This window comes from Lissotriton helveticus, chromosome 3_2, assembly GCF_964261635.1.
Source record: "Lissotriton helveticus chromosome 3_2, aLisHel1.1, whole genome shotgun sequence".
Classification (NCBI taxonomy): domain Eukaryota; kingdom Metazoa; phylum Chordata; class Amphibia; order Caudata; family Salamandridae; genus Lissotriton; species Lissotriton helveticus.
In genome coordinates, this window is record NC_136062.1 from 442,095,356 (window position 1) to 442,109,314 (window position 13,959).

General features: G+C 42.8%; 1 protein-coding gene across 5 annotated transcripts in view; it reads left to right on the forward strand.

Annotated features, from left to right (window-relative positions):
- ALKBH3 (alkB homolog 3, alpha-ketoglutarate dependent dioxygenase) overlaps positions 1-13,959 on the forward strand; it is a 226,971-nt gene that overhangs the window by 33,604 nt on the left and 179,408 nt on the right. For all 5 annotated transcript variants that reach the window (XM_078684346.1, XM_078684351.1, XM_078684348.1 and 2 more), the window contains exon 3: positions 2,942-3,051. In XM_078684346.1, coding sequence (XP_078540472.1) covers positions 2,942-3,051 — 110 coding nt within the window. The remainder of the gene's footprint in view (positions 1-2,941; positions 3,052-13,959) is intronic.

Genomic DNA, 13,959 nt, shown 5'->3' on the forward strand with positions numbered 1-13,959 from the left:
TCCTTGGGCCACGCTGCAAAGGTTCCTAGGCTCTCCACCCATCCAGATGCTGCTATCATGAGAGACGCGCCAGGATTGGTCTGTGTGGGCTGGTATGCCGCTCGCTCAGTGAAAGGGAACCTGTGCCTCTTCTCCACCCGGCTCTGCAACACACCTGTGTTGAAGAAATGTAAGTGCGCATGTCGGTTTAGCTGTCCAAACCGGCATGCACACTTACAGTGCCCCACTCTCCTTCTCCCAGCTGCCGTCTATAGAGGGTGACCCCGCCCTAGACTGGGGCCACCCAGCAGACTTGACTCAGTCAGTGAAAAATAAAATGATAAATTGCTTTATTATCATTTTATTTTTCATTTGCTGTCTCTGAGCAGTGGGGTGCAGGCTCCTCTGCCATAATGGAGGTGCTCCCGCTGATGTTGTGCACTCAATATATAGTTTCTTGTTTGTAGCCTGTCTTGCCTTTAAGTCCCAGCCCATTCCACCGAGAGATACTGGTTCGGTCTCTGAGGTCTGCCTTGTCGCTTGGACCCAGAAGTGCAGAAAGATAACTGTGTCAGTTGGTGGGGTGGAAAACACTCATTGAAAAAGTTCCATAGGAAATATAGAACTTATGTTGTCAACACTACATATACAAAAAATCAAATAAAACGAAAAATGAAATTCAAATCAAACAAAACGAGTATTGAATTTAATTGCTGTAGAAACAAACGGTAGTAAGCACTCAGAAAAATATGTTGCTTTTTAATTTGTTCTGTGTCACTGGATGAGTAAAACCAACTGATGCCAAAATATTTCCCACACAAAAAGCACAGCTTTTAGCACTTGATCCCCAAATATTTCCCACACAAAAACCACAGCTTTTACACTAAATGTTCTCACTAAAATAGTATGGGGTTTGCTTTCTAGCACCCTAATTGCCACAGAGACCTCTGTGGGTAATTACATGTGGAGGGATGCATCTGCTGCCCGTAAGGTTGCCGCTAAAAAGCACATTGGTATTCTTCATGGTCATGTCGGCGTGGCTGCTGAGCCCTTCTCTGGAGTCAGGTGGGCCTGCCTTGGCGCTCCTTCCTGGGTGGTCTTTACTACTTCTCCAGGGGGTCGTTCACACCTAATCCCTAGGCAGCAGTCACTCCCTGCTTCTACCTGGCGTTCTCTGGTATATATTGATTTGGGCCTCTGCCCAGCTCCACTCGGACACTTCAGCATGACCTAGTGGTCCTCCACCGGGTGCATGCTGGTCATTAATCCATTCACTGTGCCTCTGGTTGGACAGACTAAGACGAGTGAAGCTGTTCATATCTGCAGAACCAAAGCTTAAACCATCAACGTCTCTTTGAAAGCTTGTGTAGTTCAGGAAACTCAAGATTCAGGATTTTAATATAATCTCATCAGCAGCGACCATTTCAAAATTAGAGCTGTAGAGGGTTTTACGTATTTCTTCAACTAAGGTACCACATTGTTGTGTGCTCACAGCTACCTTTGTGATTTATCAACTATCATTTAGAACTAGAGTGTTAACATACTCTGCTCTCACAGCTGACATATTTGTAACTGATCATACTTTTTGCATTATCAAATAAAATGTAATTTCTGATTGTAAACACCATTGAGTGACAATTGTGCTTAGAACTCATATCAGAAAAGACCTGCAGCGGTGGTAGCTGCTTTGAAAGTGATTTTACAAAGATCGCGTGGCAGTGGTCCCATTCCTGGTGCTCAAGGAGCAGACACCTGGGGATTTTTACCAGGATGAGTGAAATTCCTCACATTATATCATTACTCTCAGAACAGGTGCACATCTCTCTCAGCTAGATTCATCAAAGTCCTGTTTTGGGAGTCTGTAATAGCGATTAATAAGGAATCGCTATTAAGGACTTGCAAAACTGGATTCATGTAGGAATTGCAAAAAATATTGCGATTCCTACATCTTCCTTATTTGCGATTAGCAAAATGCTAATCAAAAATAAAATAACTCCCCATTCATTCCTATGGGCCTAAAGGCCCATAGGAATGAATGGGGAGTTATTCCTTATTTGCGATTAGCAATTTGCTAATCGCAAATAAGCATGCGATTTCAAAGGTGCCAGGAGTGTCCAAAGGACACCCTTTAGCACCCCTGAAAAGCAAATGTAGCCAGATGTTGCGCACACACATGTCCAAAGGACATGTGTGTGTGTGTCATACCACTCAGAAAAATGCACTAAAGTGCACTTTTCTGAGTTTTCGCTATTTACCACGAAGTCTGACTTAGTGGTAAATAGTGGCCAGGAATAGCGAGTTCGCTAATAGAAAATGGTTTATGAATTGCATTTAAGGATTCTCAAATAGAGATTCCTTAAATGCAATTCCTAGAAAATATGCGATTTCGCAATTAGCGATTTTTGCATTTGGAATGATGAATCCCAAATACAAAAATTGCACTCGCAAAGGGCCAAATTCTCAGAATCTGGCCCTTTGCGAGCCGTTTAAAGCTTGATGAATCTAGCTGTCTGTCTTTGGGATTATCAAGGTAAGAACGCCACAATGGGATGAACCTATAGCTCTCTTGCTGGCGGTCAAAAGAGTTTTTGGAGAAAATACCCTGGGATTCTAGCTTACTCTAGGGTGTCTGGCCAGCTATACTTGAGGTGACTCAGAATCGGATCCAGTTGGCTTTCCATTGAAAATATTGCTGGAAAAATGCAAATTCTGTGTTTCTTCCACATTTGTGTCATTAATTGTTAATTCCGCAATACTGGATAAGCTGGTAAACAGCCAGGGTATCGGGTCAGTCGGTGGATCAGAGCCAGGGGGTAGGAGTCCACTAGTGCGGCTCTCGAGGGTTGCATTGGCCATGGATGGTATAAGCGACAGTATTGGCAGCTAATGGATGTGTGGCCAGGCTCTGAAATGTTAGGCTGCAGCATTAAGTCAGAAATATTGTGATCTTTGTCTTCTTCAGCCACTCCAGCTGGGGGGCCACGTATGCCCGCGGAGAACCCAGGACTCACAAGATGGGGCAGAGAGCAGCCATCAACACAAAGTCAGTTTGTGTTTAAGGAGCCAAGCGAGGTACGTAAAACAAGCAACTCGAAGTTCCCTGCTTTCTGTGCACCATTACTGTAGCAGAACCTGCTTGTTGAAACAATGTTAATCGCTTTCTTCACTTTCTCACTCCAGATGATACTGTAGAATGAGTTGTCTATTTGTTAATTGCAATTTGTGTGAAAACACAGCTGAAATTAGGATGCCTGCTCTCACCGGAAGAACACACTGCCCCATACCATTCCCTGGAAAGTATTTGTTGTATTTAATTACAAAATAGAAGAAAACATTCAAAGATTTTCAAATGACATTTATTAACAAAATCCTCCTTGTATCACACTTACGCGGGAATCTAAGATATTCGAGACAGTAAAACTTTCAAATAATATTTACAACAATTACCATTTTCTAGTGGCAACATTTTTTTAAGCCAGCCCTACTCCAACCTGGATCACATCTCTATGTTTAACAAGCATTTGCAATGAAATATAAATTGATCTCGGATTTGTGAGAGTTTGAGCTATTGGCATTGTAAATGACAATGCCTTTTATTGATCTGTTTTCAAAACCAACACATAAATAAAAGGCATTGTCATTTACAATGCCAATAACTTAAACTCTCGCAAATGTGAGATCTATTGCATTGCAAAAGCAAAAAGCTTTGGGCCGTCCTAGCCGAATTGGGTATCCCCCACCACATGCTGCACATTCTAATACGCCTATACCAGGACAATTTTGCACGGGTCAGGTGCGGAAGAAATGGCCACCTCTCAGCAAAATTCCCCATTGACAGGGGGGTGAGACAGGGTTGTGTCTTAGCATCTACCCTGTTTTGCCTTTATGTCAATGGGGTAATTTCCCACCTAAATGGGATAAATCATACTGATGCGCCCAAACTCTCTGGTAGCAGGGTGCCGGCGATAATGTTCGCAGATGACACCCTGCTGTTTTCAAAATCCCCAATGGGGATTCAGAGGGTTTTGGATGGCTTTGTGGGATTTTGTGAGGAAAGGTTTTTGGAAATCAACGCTATGAAAACTAAATTTATGATTTTCAATCCCCCTGCACGGACGAGACCTAACCCGCGCATTGGAACGATCAGGCTGGAAAGAGTCCATATTTTCGAATATTTAGGGACAACTCTTAATGAAAATATTACGTGGGCCCCTCACCAAATAAAGTCTCAACGTAGGCAATCCCAGCTCATAGGAGGCATCCTAAAACTCTCTAACAGCTCCACAATAAAACCTATTCGACCTGTTGTGGAGATCTACACAACAAAAGTGAGAGGGGCTGTCACCTACGGGGGTGAGCTCTGGAGGCATGCCTGCAGTCCGGCGATTGTTGTCACAGAAAATAAATTTCTTAGGCAACTGCTGACGCTCCCCACTAGCTCCCCTCTGCTACCTATTAGATTGGACATGGGTCTTAGACCGATTGATGAGGTGGTGGGCTTGAAGCCTTTAATGTTTTGGAGGAGATTATGGAGTACCCCGGAGCTTTCTGTTTACAGAGAGGAATTATTAGAAATTTTAAATACAACTAATGCGGGGAAAATTCCTTGGCTAGCTTATATCAAAGATGAATTTATCAAGCTGGGCCTCCCGCAAATGTGGTATAATCCTGAAATTGCTTGCCCTAGAACCTCACGAAAAAGTCTGTCTAAACATTTTTATGAAAGTAAATTAACTGCCTCGATATCTAGTACTCATAGCGGCACTTTAACAGATTCTTTTTTAAAGGTAAAAGATTTTTATCATATTGAGACTGTCCTAGATGTTATCTTCCCGGTCTTTACAAGGAAGTTGTATTTGCAGTGGAGGTACGGTACATTACCAACCAGAGCTTTCACATGCAAATGGTCTCCATCTGCTTTGAAAAACTGTCCTAATTGCAGTTGTGATATTGAGAGTGAAGTACATATCATGTTCTTTTGCCCTGCTTATCGGAGAATGAGAAGGTATTGGTTGGTGCCGTTGTGTAAAAACATGCGGATCACACATTGTATGCAAGCCCTCCGCATACCTAAAACGGATTTGTCATCTGTAGTTGTTTTTGCTGTTGCAAAATATCTGGCGGCGGTGTGGCTCAAACGCAGGTGCGTGCTAAATACTATTCAAAATTCCTAATGCACAGGCACTTTATAAGGAAATCTATCCAATTGATCTTTGTACAGGCTACTGACTGTTTTGTATCTTCTGTTATACAGATCCTGGACAGCTGAAATTGAATACTGTTTTTAATCTTTTATAATATAATGACAAATGTTCTTTTTATGATTGTATGCTTGTCTTTTATGGCATGTATTGCCGAAATAAAGATTAATATGATGATATATTGTTTATGTACCTTCTTTACGCTCACATTTGAGTGTGCCACTGCCTCTTAACAAGTTGAAGAGCTTTTGCAATCCACATTTCCTCTCGAACATTAAAAAACGTTGAGGTTCAGCATTTATTGGTGATGCAGGCTTCGATCCAGCTGATCCGGAAATTGCGCCTTTTCGCTCCTCATCTTAAGGAAGTTATATGGTTTACTGCAGTTTTTCCTACTATATAATCATGGATTCCAAAACGGAGCCTTTCCATCGCAATAATTGCTGTTTGGCTATATGAATTCCTTAGCATCCCACTTATTTATTTCATTTTGTTACATCTTCAAAAATGTTCTGCCCTAGGCTACTAAGCAATGGATCAGCGAATCTTTTTCTTATTTTGAGTCAAATAATTGCCTTACACGGCTACCACGTGATTTTTGCTGATGTCCTTCCATTTGCTCCACTTAATCAGAGGTTCTTGTGAAGCAAACAATAAAACTGTCAGAGCTATTGTGTAGTTCACTTTCCAGAAGATAGACTAGTTCTCACTCCTGATAGTACACAGTTTTTATTGAGTAAAGCGCACAACACAACATCTGGCCTGTATAAATTCACCAGCAGTACAGCTGTAGCAGAAAGAAGGTGCCCACTACAGTACAACAACAACTGCTTTATGGTAAAACTCAATAACACAACAATATCACTCTAGTCCCTCTCACACACGCCATGTACACAGACCTGCTATGTTAAAGCGCTGAAACTTTCTTAATCTCGATTCCTCACTTTTTACCCTGATTTTGGGACACAGCTTGTCGCCTACGTATGCTACAGTAACTCATACAAGAGATTGAATTGTAACTGTTTCAAGTTTGGGATGCCTCTTCTAGTTGGGGTATCTCATTAGGTCTCGCGCCTAGCGTTACACTGCACAGCAGTGTTTGCGCAGCAAGAGTCCTTTTGTCCGGGTTTCAGAAATGGACCCTGAAAATGAACACGCTTGTGCGTGTGTTTTTACTTTTGCGGCCTGCTATTGGCCTTTGCGTGCGTGTTTGTTGTAAAGATAGCACACAATAGGCCAGAGGCGGGCGCATAGCTCCACCCCAGGCCTATTGGTGTCTATTATGCGCATTTCCTACCTTATGGTTTCAATTATCGTGCCCAGATACGGCGCAATAATTGAACGCATATGGCGCGCGCGCACCACTCGCGGGTCTGAGGCATTCTCAAGTAACTGGGAGGTTTCAGCTCCGTGAATCCAGACCTGGGGAATCCAATTTATTTGTGCACCAAACAAAACCCGGTTCCCAACAAAGTTGTCATTCAGTAGTACCCACCAGAAAGTTACGTGTCGTCCGAGAAACTCCCCCCGTAGCAGACCAAGCGTGACTAACCAGAACTACTCAGACAAGTGTTAAAAGACATTATAACGGTAGCGCGGACCGGAAAACGGGGCTCAGCAACATCGGCGTTGGGGCGAGCTCAGCCCAATCCAACACCGAGGCCGACGGCAAGCAGCGGCCAGACCGGCAACCACGCCTATCCCGGCGCCGGCGATGCTCCTTCACTGCCGCAGGCCCGACCCAGCCTCACCGGAAGCCGCCCCTGCCCCAGGTAGCTCCGGGTGCCCGTGACCCCGCCGCGCCCAATGCCCGCCCCTCAGTGTTGACACTATACCGAAGCAACACGTACATATTCTCAATAGTATCACATGTGCAAGTGGTAAGACTATTTAGATGCGGTTTTCTATTCTGTGCGTCACATATTTTCCGGCAGTCCAGGCCAATCAGCAATGAGCTGACCTCTGCTGACAGACTCATGAGTAGAAGCCGGCGCCAGGTATATGTTTAGCCTCTAGTGGTGCTTTCGGGCTCGAGCACTTCTGGACCCCCACAGTACTGACAACTGTTGGTCCTTTGCTAAAGTGACTCCACACCAGCCCCGCCGGCATAGAGCCCTGTCCCTTTCCTTCCAGGGCCCCGCCGCAGAGACTCCTGACGCAAGGCCGTGCAGGCCCTATGTGATGATTCTTGATGTTCTTTGCTTCACCTGGTCCCTTCAGACTGCTGTTTAATTCCATGTGCAGGTTGTGTTTGTGCAATGACAACAGAAACAACGAGGCAGAGGGCTGTAATACAGCAAGTCAGCATTACTGTCCGTAAAAGCATAGCAGTAGAGTGGGATTTTAAGAGCTACTTAAACCATAGAAAAGATACTCCATCTGGGTGCAGTAATACAGTGTGAGAGTTGTGGACAGACAGTAGCGATTAGCGAAGACACGCAGGCAGTGTATGGGGTCGTGTATGCATGTGAGAAGAGATTCTAGCATTGTGTGATCATAAAAAAAAATACAGAGCCTCTGGTCAAAACCGTATTAAGGCAGGGAATACAGGGGTATAAAGACCATAGTAGCAAATAAGACAACAGCCTGCCTAAATAATTAATGTAATGTAGGGAGATTTAGCTTAATTACTCAGCTGGCCTCCTTCGTGGGACTGTTCACCACTCCAAAATGCCCGCATTTCTAATGTCAGTTTATAATAACAACTTGAAGATCAAGCATTTTCAATGCAATAGCTCTCGCATTATTAAAGTTTGAGCTATTGGTGTTGCATTATTAAGCAATTTCAATAGCTCATACTTTAATACTGCGAGACCTATTGCATCGCAAATGCTTGTTTTTGCTTTGTGGTGTTCCTTCCAGGCGTCATGCAGCAGAATTGCTGCTATTTGCCTAACCACCAGGACTCCTGCTCTTCAGCAGCTCTATGTGTCCATTGGAACATCAGTAGCCGTTTTAATTCGCCCACTATGTATCCGGCTATGGTGGGGGTCAGGCTATTTAAAGAACTCTGCAGGTGCACCACGGGCCTAGCCTGGAAAGAATCTGGATCAGGGTTGGCTCTTCTGTGACCACCAGAGCTTGGAAGAGGTTTGGGCTGGCCCAGGGCACTTTCATGTGCATAAAAAAGAGACTTCCATAGACCAGCTTTAGTCAACTCCCCTTGATTAATTGATTGAGATCCAGTTCACCAATATCAAACCAGTTGCAGATTTCTATGTAGCTCTTTTTTAGTACCATTAACTTGGTTTGGTTTCTTTTCAGCATTATTTTTTGCACTTTAGAGTGAATTGCACATTGCACTCAAAACTACAGGATCAAGATCTACACTATCTATGTGCCTGCCATATATTGTGAAGTGTAGATATCTGAACAATGATAGCTCTGTTAGCCTTTTATTGGTAACGGATAACTTAAACATGGAGCTCAAGCCGTCGACCAGATTTGGAGAACGCAGTTCAAATGAAGACAAGGTGTTGGCTTGAAATTGAAATTGAAAACCTTACAAAAAAGTTTGGAGAAGTTTCAGGATATCGATTAAATTCGGACAAGACTGAAATTATGGCTTGGAACATGGCAATAGACCCTGGGATCGCAAAAAAGCAGATGAGATATTTGGGGGTACAAATTACTCAGGATATAAAACAGCTAACATTAGTAAATCTGGCCAAAACAAGGAAGGATATTACAGCACTATTGAGAAACTGGAGCTCAATATCACTGTCTATGATTGGTCGGGTTAATCTGGTTAAAATGATGGTGCTTCCGAAATTGACTTTTTTATTTGATTCTGTTCCCCTTATGTTTGAAAAAGAAGGTCTAGCAAAGCTACAGAGCGAAATTGGTTCATTTATTTGGGGCTCCAAGGGGTCAAGGCTATCTTGGAAAAAAATTCGAAGAAGATATACTAAGGGAGGTTTAGCAGCCCCAGACTTTCAATTTTATTCTTGGGCTTTTTTGCTCAAGAACTGTAGAATGCTTTTTGGAACTCCCAATGATTCATCAATAGGGGAGCTTTTTACGGCCATGCTGAAAGTAGAAAATTGCTACAAGCGTGGCTTCCTATATGGATTTGCAGATCCAAAATACTTCAAAAAAGTCAGACTGAAGGTATTAAGAGACCTAGCCACGGCATGGTATCGTATTAGGCGCGTGACAAAAATCCCATATTTTAGCATGGCTGCACCAATTTGGGAGGGCCCGGGGGCCCCAAGTTGGACGAAAGATGCTTTAGCAAGGGCGTTAAAATCAGAAGGCCCACAGGTCTGGGGGGAGCTGCTTTGTGAAGGTGCCTTGATACCATGGGCAGTTTGCGAGCAACTCTGGGGTCGCAATTTTGCAAAATTTAAATATCTGCAGATACAAAGCTGGGTAATAGGTAAGGGAAAGTTAATGGGACGACACAATGAGTTTGAAGAAAAGCTGGTCTCAAACATTCGGATGAAGAAAGAAGTGGCAACGTGGTATTGGGAAATAGTTGAAATGGAGGACGGTCCCTTTTTACTTCCAGAGTTCCTGTGGGGAGAGTGCTTGCCGAGGATCGCAACAGAAGAACAATGGCAAGTAGATATGTTGATTCTATATAAAGTGGTGAAACCTGCAAATTTAAGGAGGAATCACTTGTTCACTCTCCACAGGGCATACTGGACCCCAAAGAGACTTGCGAAATTCAAAGATGGGGGCATGGTGCTATGTCCAAAGTGTAAAAGCCCAAATGAAGATGACATTCACATGTTCGTGACATGCTCAGAGATTCAAGAGTTTTGGGCAGCCGTAAGTGAAATGCTCTCAAAAATATTGGAGCTAGAAATTACGGTAAGCCCTGAACAGATCATCTCGGGTAGATTGGATATACAAGGTAAGGGCCTTGATGATAATACGAAGCTGTTTTTCTATGCTATCTTGATTGCTCGAAGAGAAATATGTAAACTTTGGATTGCGTCAGAACCTCCGACAGTATTAATGTGGATTAGAGCCATGAGAGCAATAGCTAAGCTGGATATGGCTGGGCAAAACAATAGGAAGCACCAATTTTGGAACTTATTTTTAAATCACTACGGGTGAGGGAATTGGGAGTTATAGTTGCTGATTTCAAAGATGGGAGAGAATAACGTTCGATGATTAAGTCACTTCGGATGCTCTTGGAGGTTTAATGAAACCTATATGCTTCCCTGCAACAGATTCGGCTGTGACACTCCACTTTTATCAAACTTCTTTCAAGTTTGTAGGTCTGTAGCATAAGCAGTAGGAATCAACCTCTCATAGTTGAGCTTGAATACCACCAATGGGCGCTATAAGATACGAAGAGGTGGGAAGTGGCGTATGAGGACAAAAAAAAAAAAAAAAAAAGGTGTTGGCTTTACCTCTGACCTGTACACTTCAGACCAAGAATAAATTATTGTTATTACACTAAACAAATCTCTTTGCCATTGCCATGTTGTAGAAAGGCGTGGAATGGAAGCACTGCATGAGGTACTACTTCTAAATCCACTTACTCAGCATGTGGCAGAACAAATCACAATTACTTTTTAAATATGTTCTTAAAAATTGACATGGAAATTGAGGCACATATACAAAGCGACAATAATCCACTACAATTCCATGCCAGCACACACTTATCATCTCACATATTCCAGTTTCCAACAGTAGGAGGGCAACCCTTCGCGAAGCTATTGTCCTATTATCAATAATGTCGCCCATTGGCCTTCTACAATATTCATATGTGAACATTTTTTCCTGGTGCCTCCATGCCCCTTGGATCTAATGGCGCTGCGCACCATCGGTACCACTAATAGCCTCTCCTTAATGCAAGATGAGAAAAAGTGAATATTAATAAGAATAGCAAGATGGGTTGGCATGATAAATAATACTGACTGCCCAAAGCACGGCTGGAAGTTAAAGGAAAGATTCTTATTCCAAGATGGACGTCCAACGAGTAGAACATTGGTCAAGGAGCTAATCATTAAGACAAAGGAAGAATGGAGTACTGCAATTAGGAGCACTGTTAAAATGTAGTCACTCATTCGGAATGAGAGCTCATTCTGCTGAAATGGTACAGATGGAGGTATCTCTGCATCTCCAGAGACCCCTATCTCTGGAGGTCGCTGGCAGGACCTTTATCGGCTTTGTGCAGTCGGAAGTGAGACATTGAACCTCTATAGATTCCTCAGGATATAAAGCTTTTTTGGCAAATTTTTAACTTGTTTTCTCCAGAAGAGATAGTTCTGGATATAAATTCTGAAATGAGAGGCTACTGGCTTTCATAAAATGTATATAGGCTCCTATCAGCATAGTAATAAAACTTGAAGTCCTTATATTATGAAGCTCGTAAAAACATACATTTCCCTTGCTGCACCAAGCAATCCCTGGAGCCAAATGTTCGCAACACAAAGATTCTAGAAGCCAGTGCCTATTGGAAATTCTATACTTGAAACAACTTCTCGGAATCCCTACAAGTGCCATATGAGGATCTTGGACGCAAGGGTGTTACAGAAAATGTGCATATAACTATTGTTGCACTTTTTCAAGGTGTGGCCTTCACCTTCCATTGCTTTTTATGGGAAACATCCTTTACAACGCAACTTTTACCACGCAGTGCTATTACAACGCAGGTTTTACAACGAAAACCATTACAACGCATTGCGCTGGGGGGCGCTCTAGGATAGGGAATAGATTTAATTTACTATCCAACACCTTCCCTAGTGTCCACGGGGGCTGGAGTTGGAATAGTAAATTAAACTATTCACTATCCAGCATCCCAAAGTGCTATGCGTTGTAATGGTATGCGTTGTAAAAACTGCGTTGTAACAACATGCGTGGTAAAAGCATGCGTTGTAATGTCATACATCCGCTTTTTATAGAGCTTGGTTAGCTCAATTAGTAGAGTGACAAAAATTTGGGAAGTAATCATCCCCAATCAGATCTCGGCTGCTTTTGCTCCAGTACTGTGGAATTAGAAAGCTTTTTCTTCCAATGCATCTAGCTTTCTCTGGCTTGCGAACACAGGATCTAGTACAATTGTTTAAATCTGGGAGGGTAAATTCATACCACATTTTCTCTAGACATGTGCAAAACACTCTTTGTGACACGTTGGCTATCATTATCTGGAAGGATGACCGAATATGTACCCAGGAAAGGTGGGTAGTGTTACTGGGAAATTTCTAGCCATTTCACATTGTTGGATAACAAAATCTATAACTGTGCAACTACAATGAAATGTGAAATGTGAAGCTCTTGTAAAATCAATTAGTTCTTCTTAATAATATTGAAATTAGTTACTCTATGTACTTCTGAGCGCAAATCACTATTTTTGCTGAACCACATTATGTGATAACCTAATATTTAGTCCCAACTTTAATGCATTTTCAAGTATAAACCATTCCTTTTTTAGGCCTCTGATCTCAGTATTCTGATGGACTTTAGTTGGGTGAGATGTGTTGGATTATTCATGTGGGGTGCTGGGACCAGGAGAGCTTACAACGCGCAAGTATTTTAGTTTGAAGGGCCAAAGCGATGATAAACTACATACAACCATCCCCACAAGGAGCGCCCTTCCAGGGGATTGGTTAGAAACAAGAATTCAGCAGCAGTGAGACTGGCCTGAAGAACTTTACGTGAGACATCGGCTAGAGTCAGATAGTACTGTCTACATCCTCAATTAGGAATAATCCTACAGTAATGGGCTCCTTCCTACGTTGACTGGTGGCAGCTAGCTAGACTGAGCCCCCATCACTATATTCCCGGTAAAGAACCTTGAGTGCAAGGACTTCCCAAGTACCCGAATACCAAGCAGGCTGCTGCAATGTGGCAGCACACTCCGCTCTCTTTGTTACTTTCTCAGAATCAACCCCCTCCCCCAAAGTGGGTGTTTGTTTCTAAAAATGAACAGTAGCCCTGTCATGCAGGTAGTTTTATCCAGCGATTGATTTTTTAGCATTCGGATGCCTGCCCCTCAATAGGGTGCGTTTGTCGACTCTGCAAAAGCAACAGCCCTAGTACAGATCTAAATGGGAAACGCGAGTGGAAGATTTGGTGGGATGCGAACTCTTGCATTTACTCTAGCCCTCCTTCTCACCCATACCCTAATGGACGCCCCCAAAGTTACCAAACCTTCGCTATCCTAGTTTGATTCTTAGAAAGCAATAAGAGGGGTAAGTAAGTTAATGGTCAATAGGATCACAGTTGAGGTCTTCTAGTCAGTGAAGGATTCAGGAAACAAATGTAGGAAACCGTTTGAGAGAGATTTTGCGTATATTTCAGAAGAGCGAATAACAAGAGAGAGAAACACATGTAGGCCAAGTTACGCATTGTCTAATTCAGGTAAGGCAGCAGCTGGTACCACTCTGAGTAAGTTGCAGGACCGAGCAGGCTGTAGGACCGAGTATGCTTCTTTACCTTCCTAAGAATGGTAACTCGCACAATTTTCTGTTTCAATGACCCTGACTGTTCGTGTAGTGCAATGGTATCCATCCAGATAGCCATGCTGTTGTATCAGTGGGTTCTAGCTGAGGCTTAAGAAGTGTTGGATAAGTGACCAGGGTACAAAGCTGTTTTTTGTCAAACATCTGTTAGGATTGGTAGCAGGAGAAGCTTAACCGATACGAATGAGACATAACTAAAGACCAACGCTAGTGCACTTGTGACCCGATGGTTATTGATGTTTTTGATAGGAACCCAATTGTGAACGTGACAAGCTGTTGTTACTCTGATTGTGTATAAGATACAGAGTTATGTAAAGTTGTAATGTGATGGCGAACATATTCTTGCTTATAAAATCTTT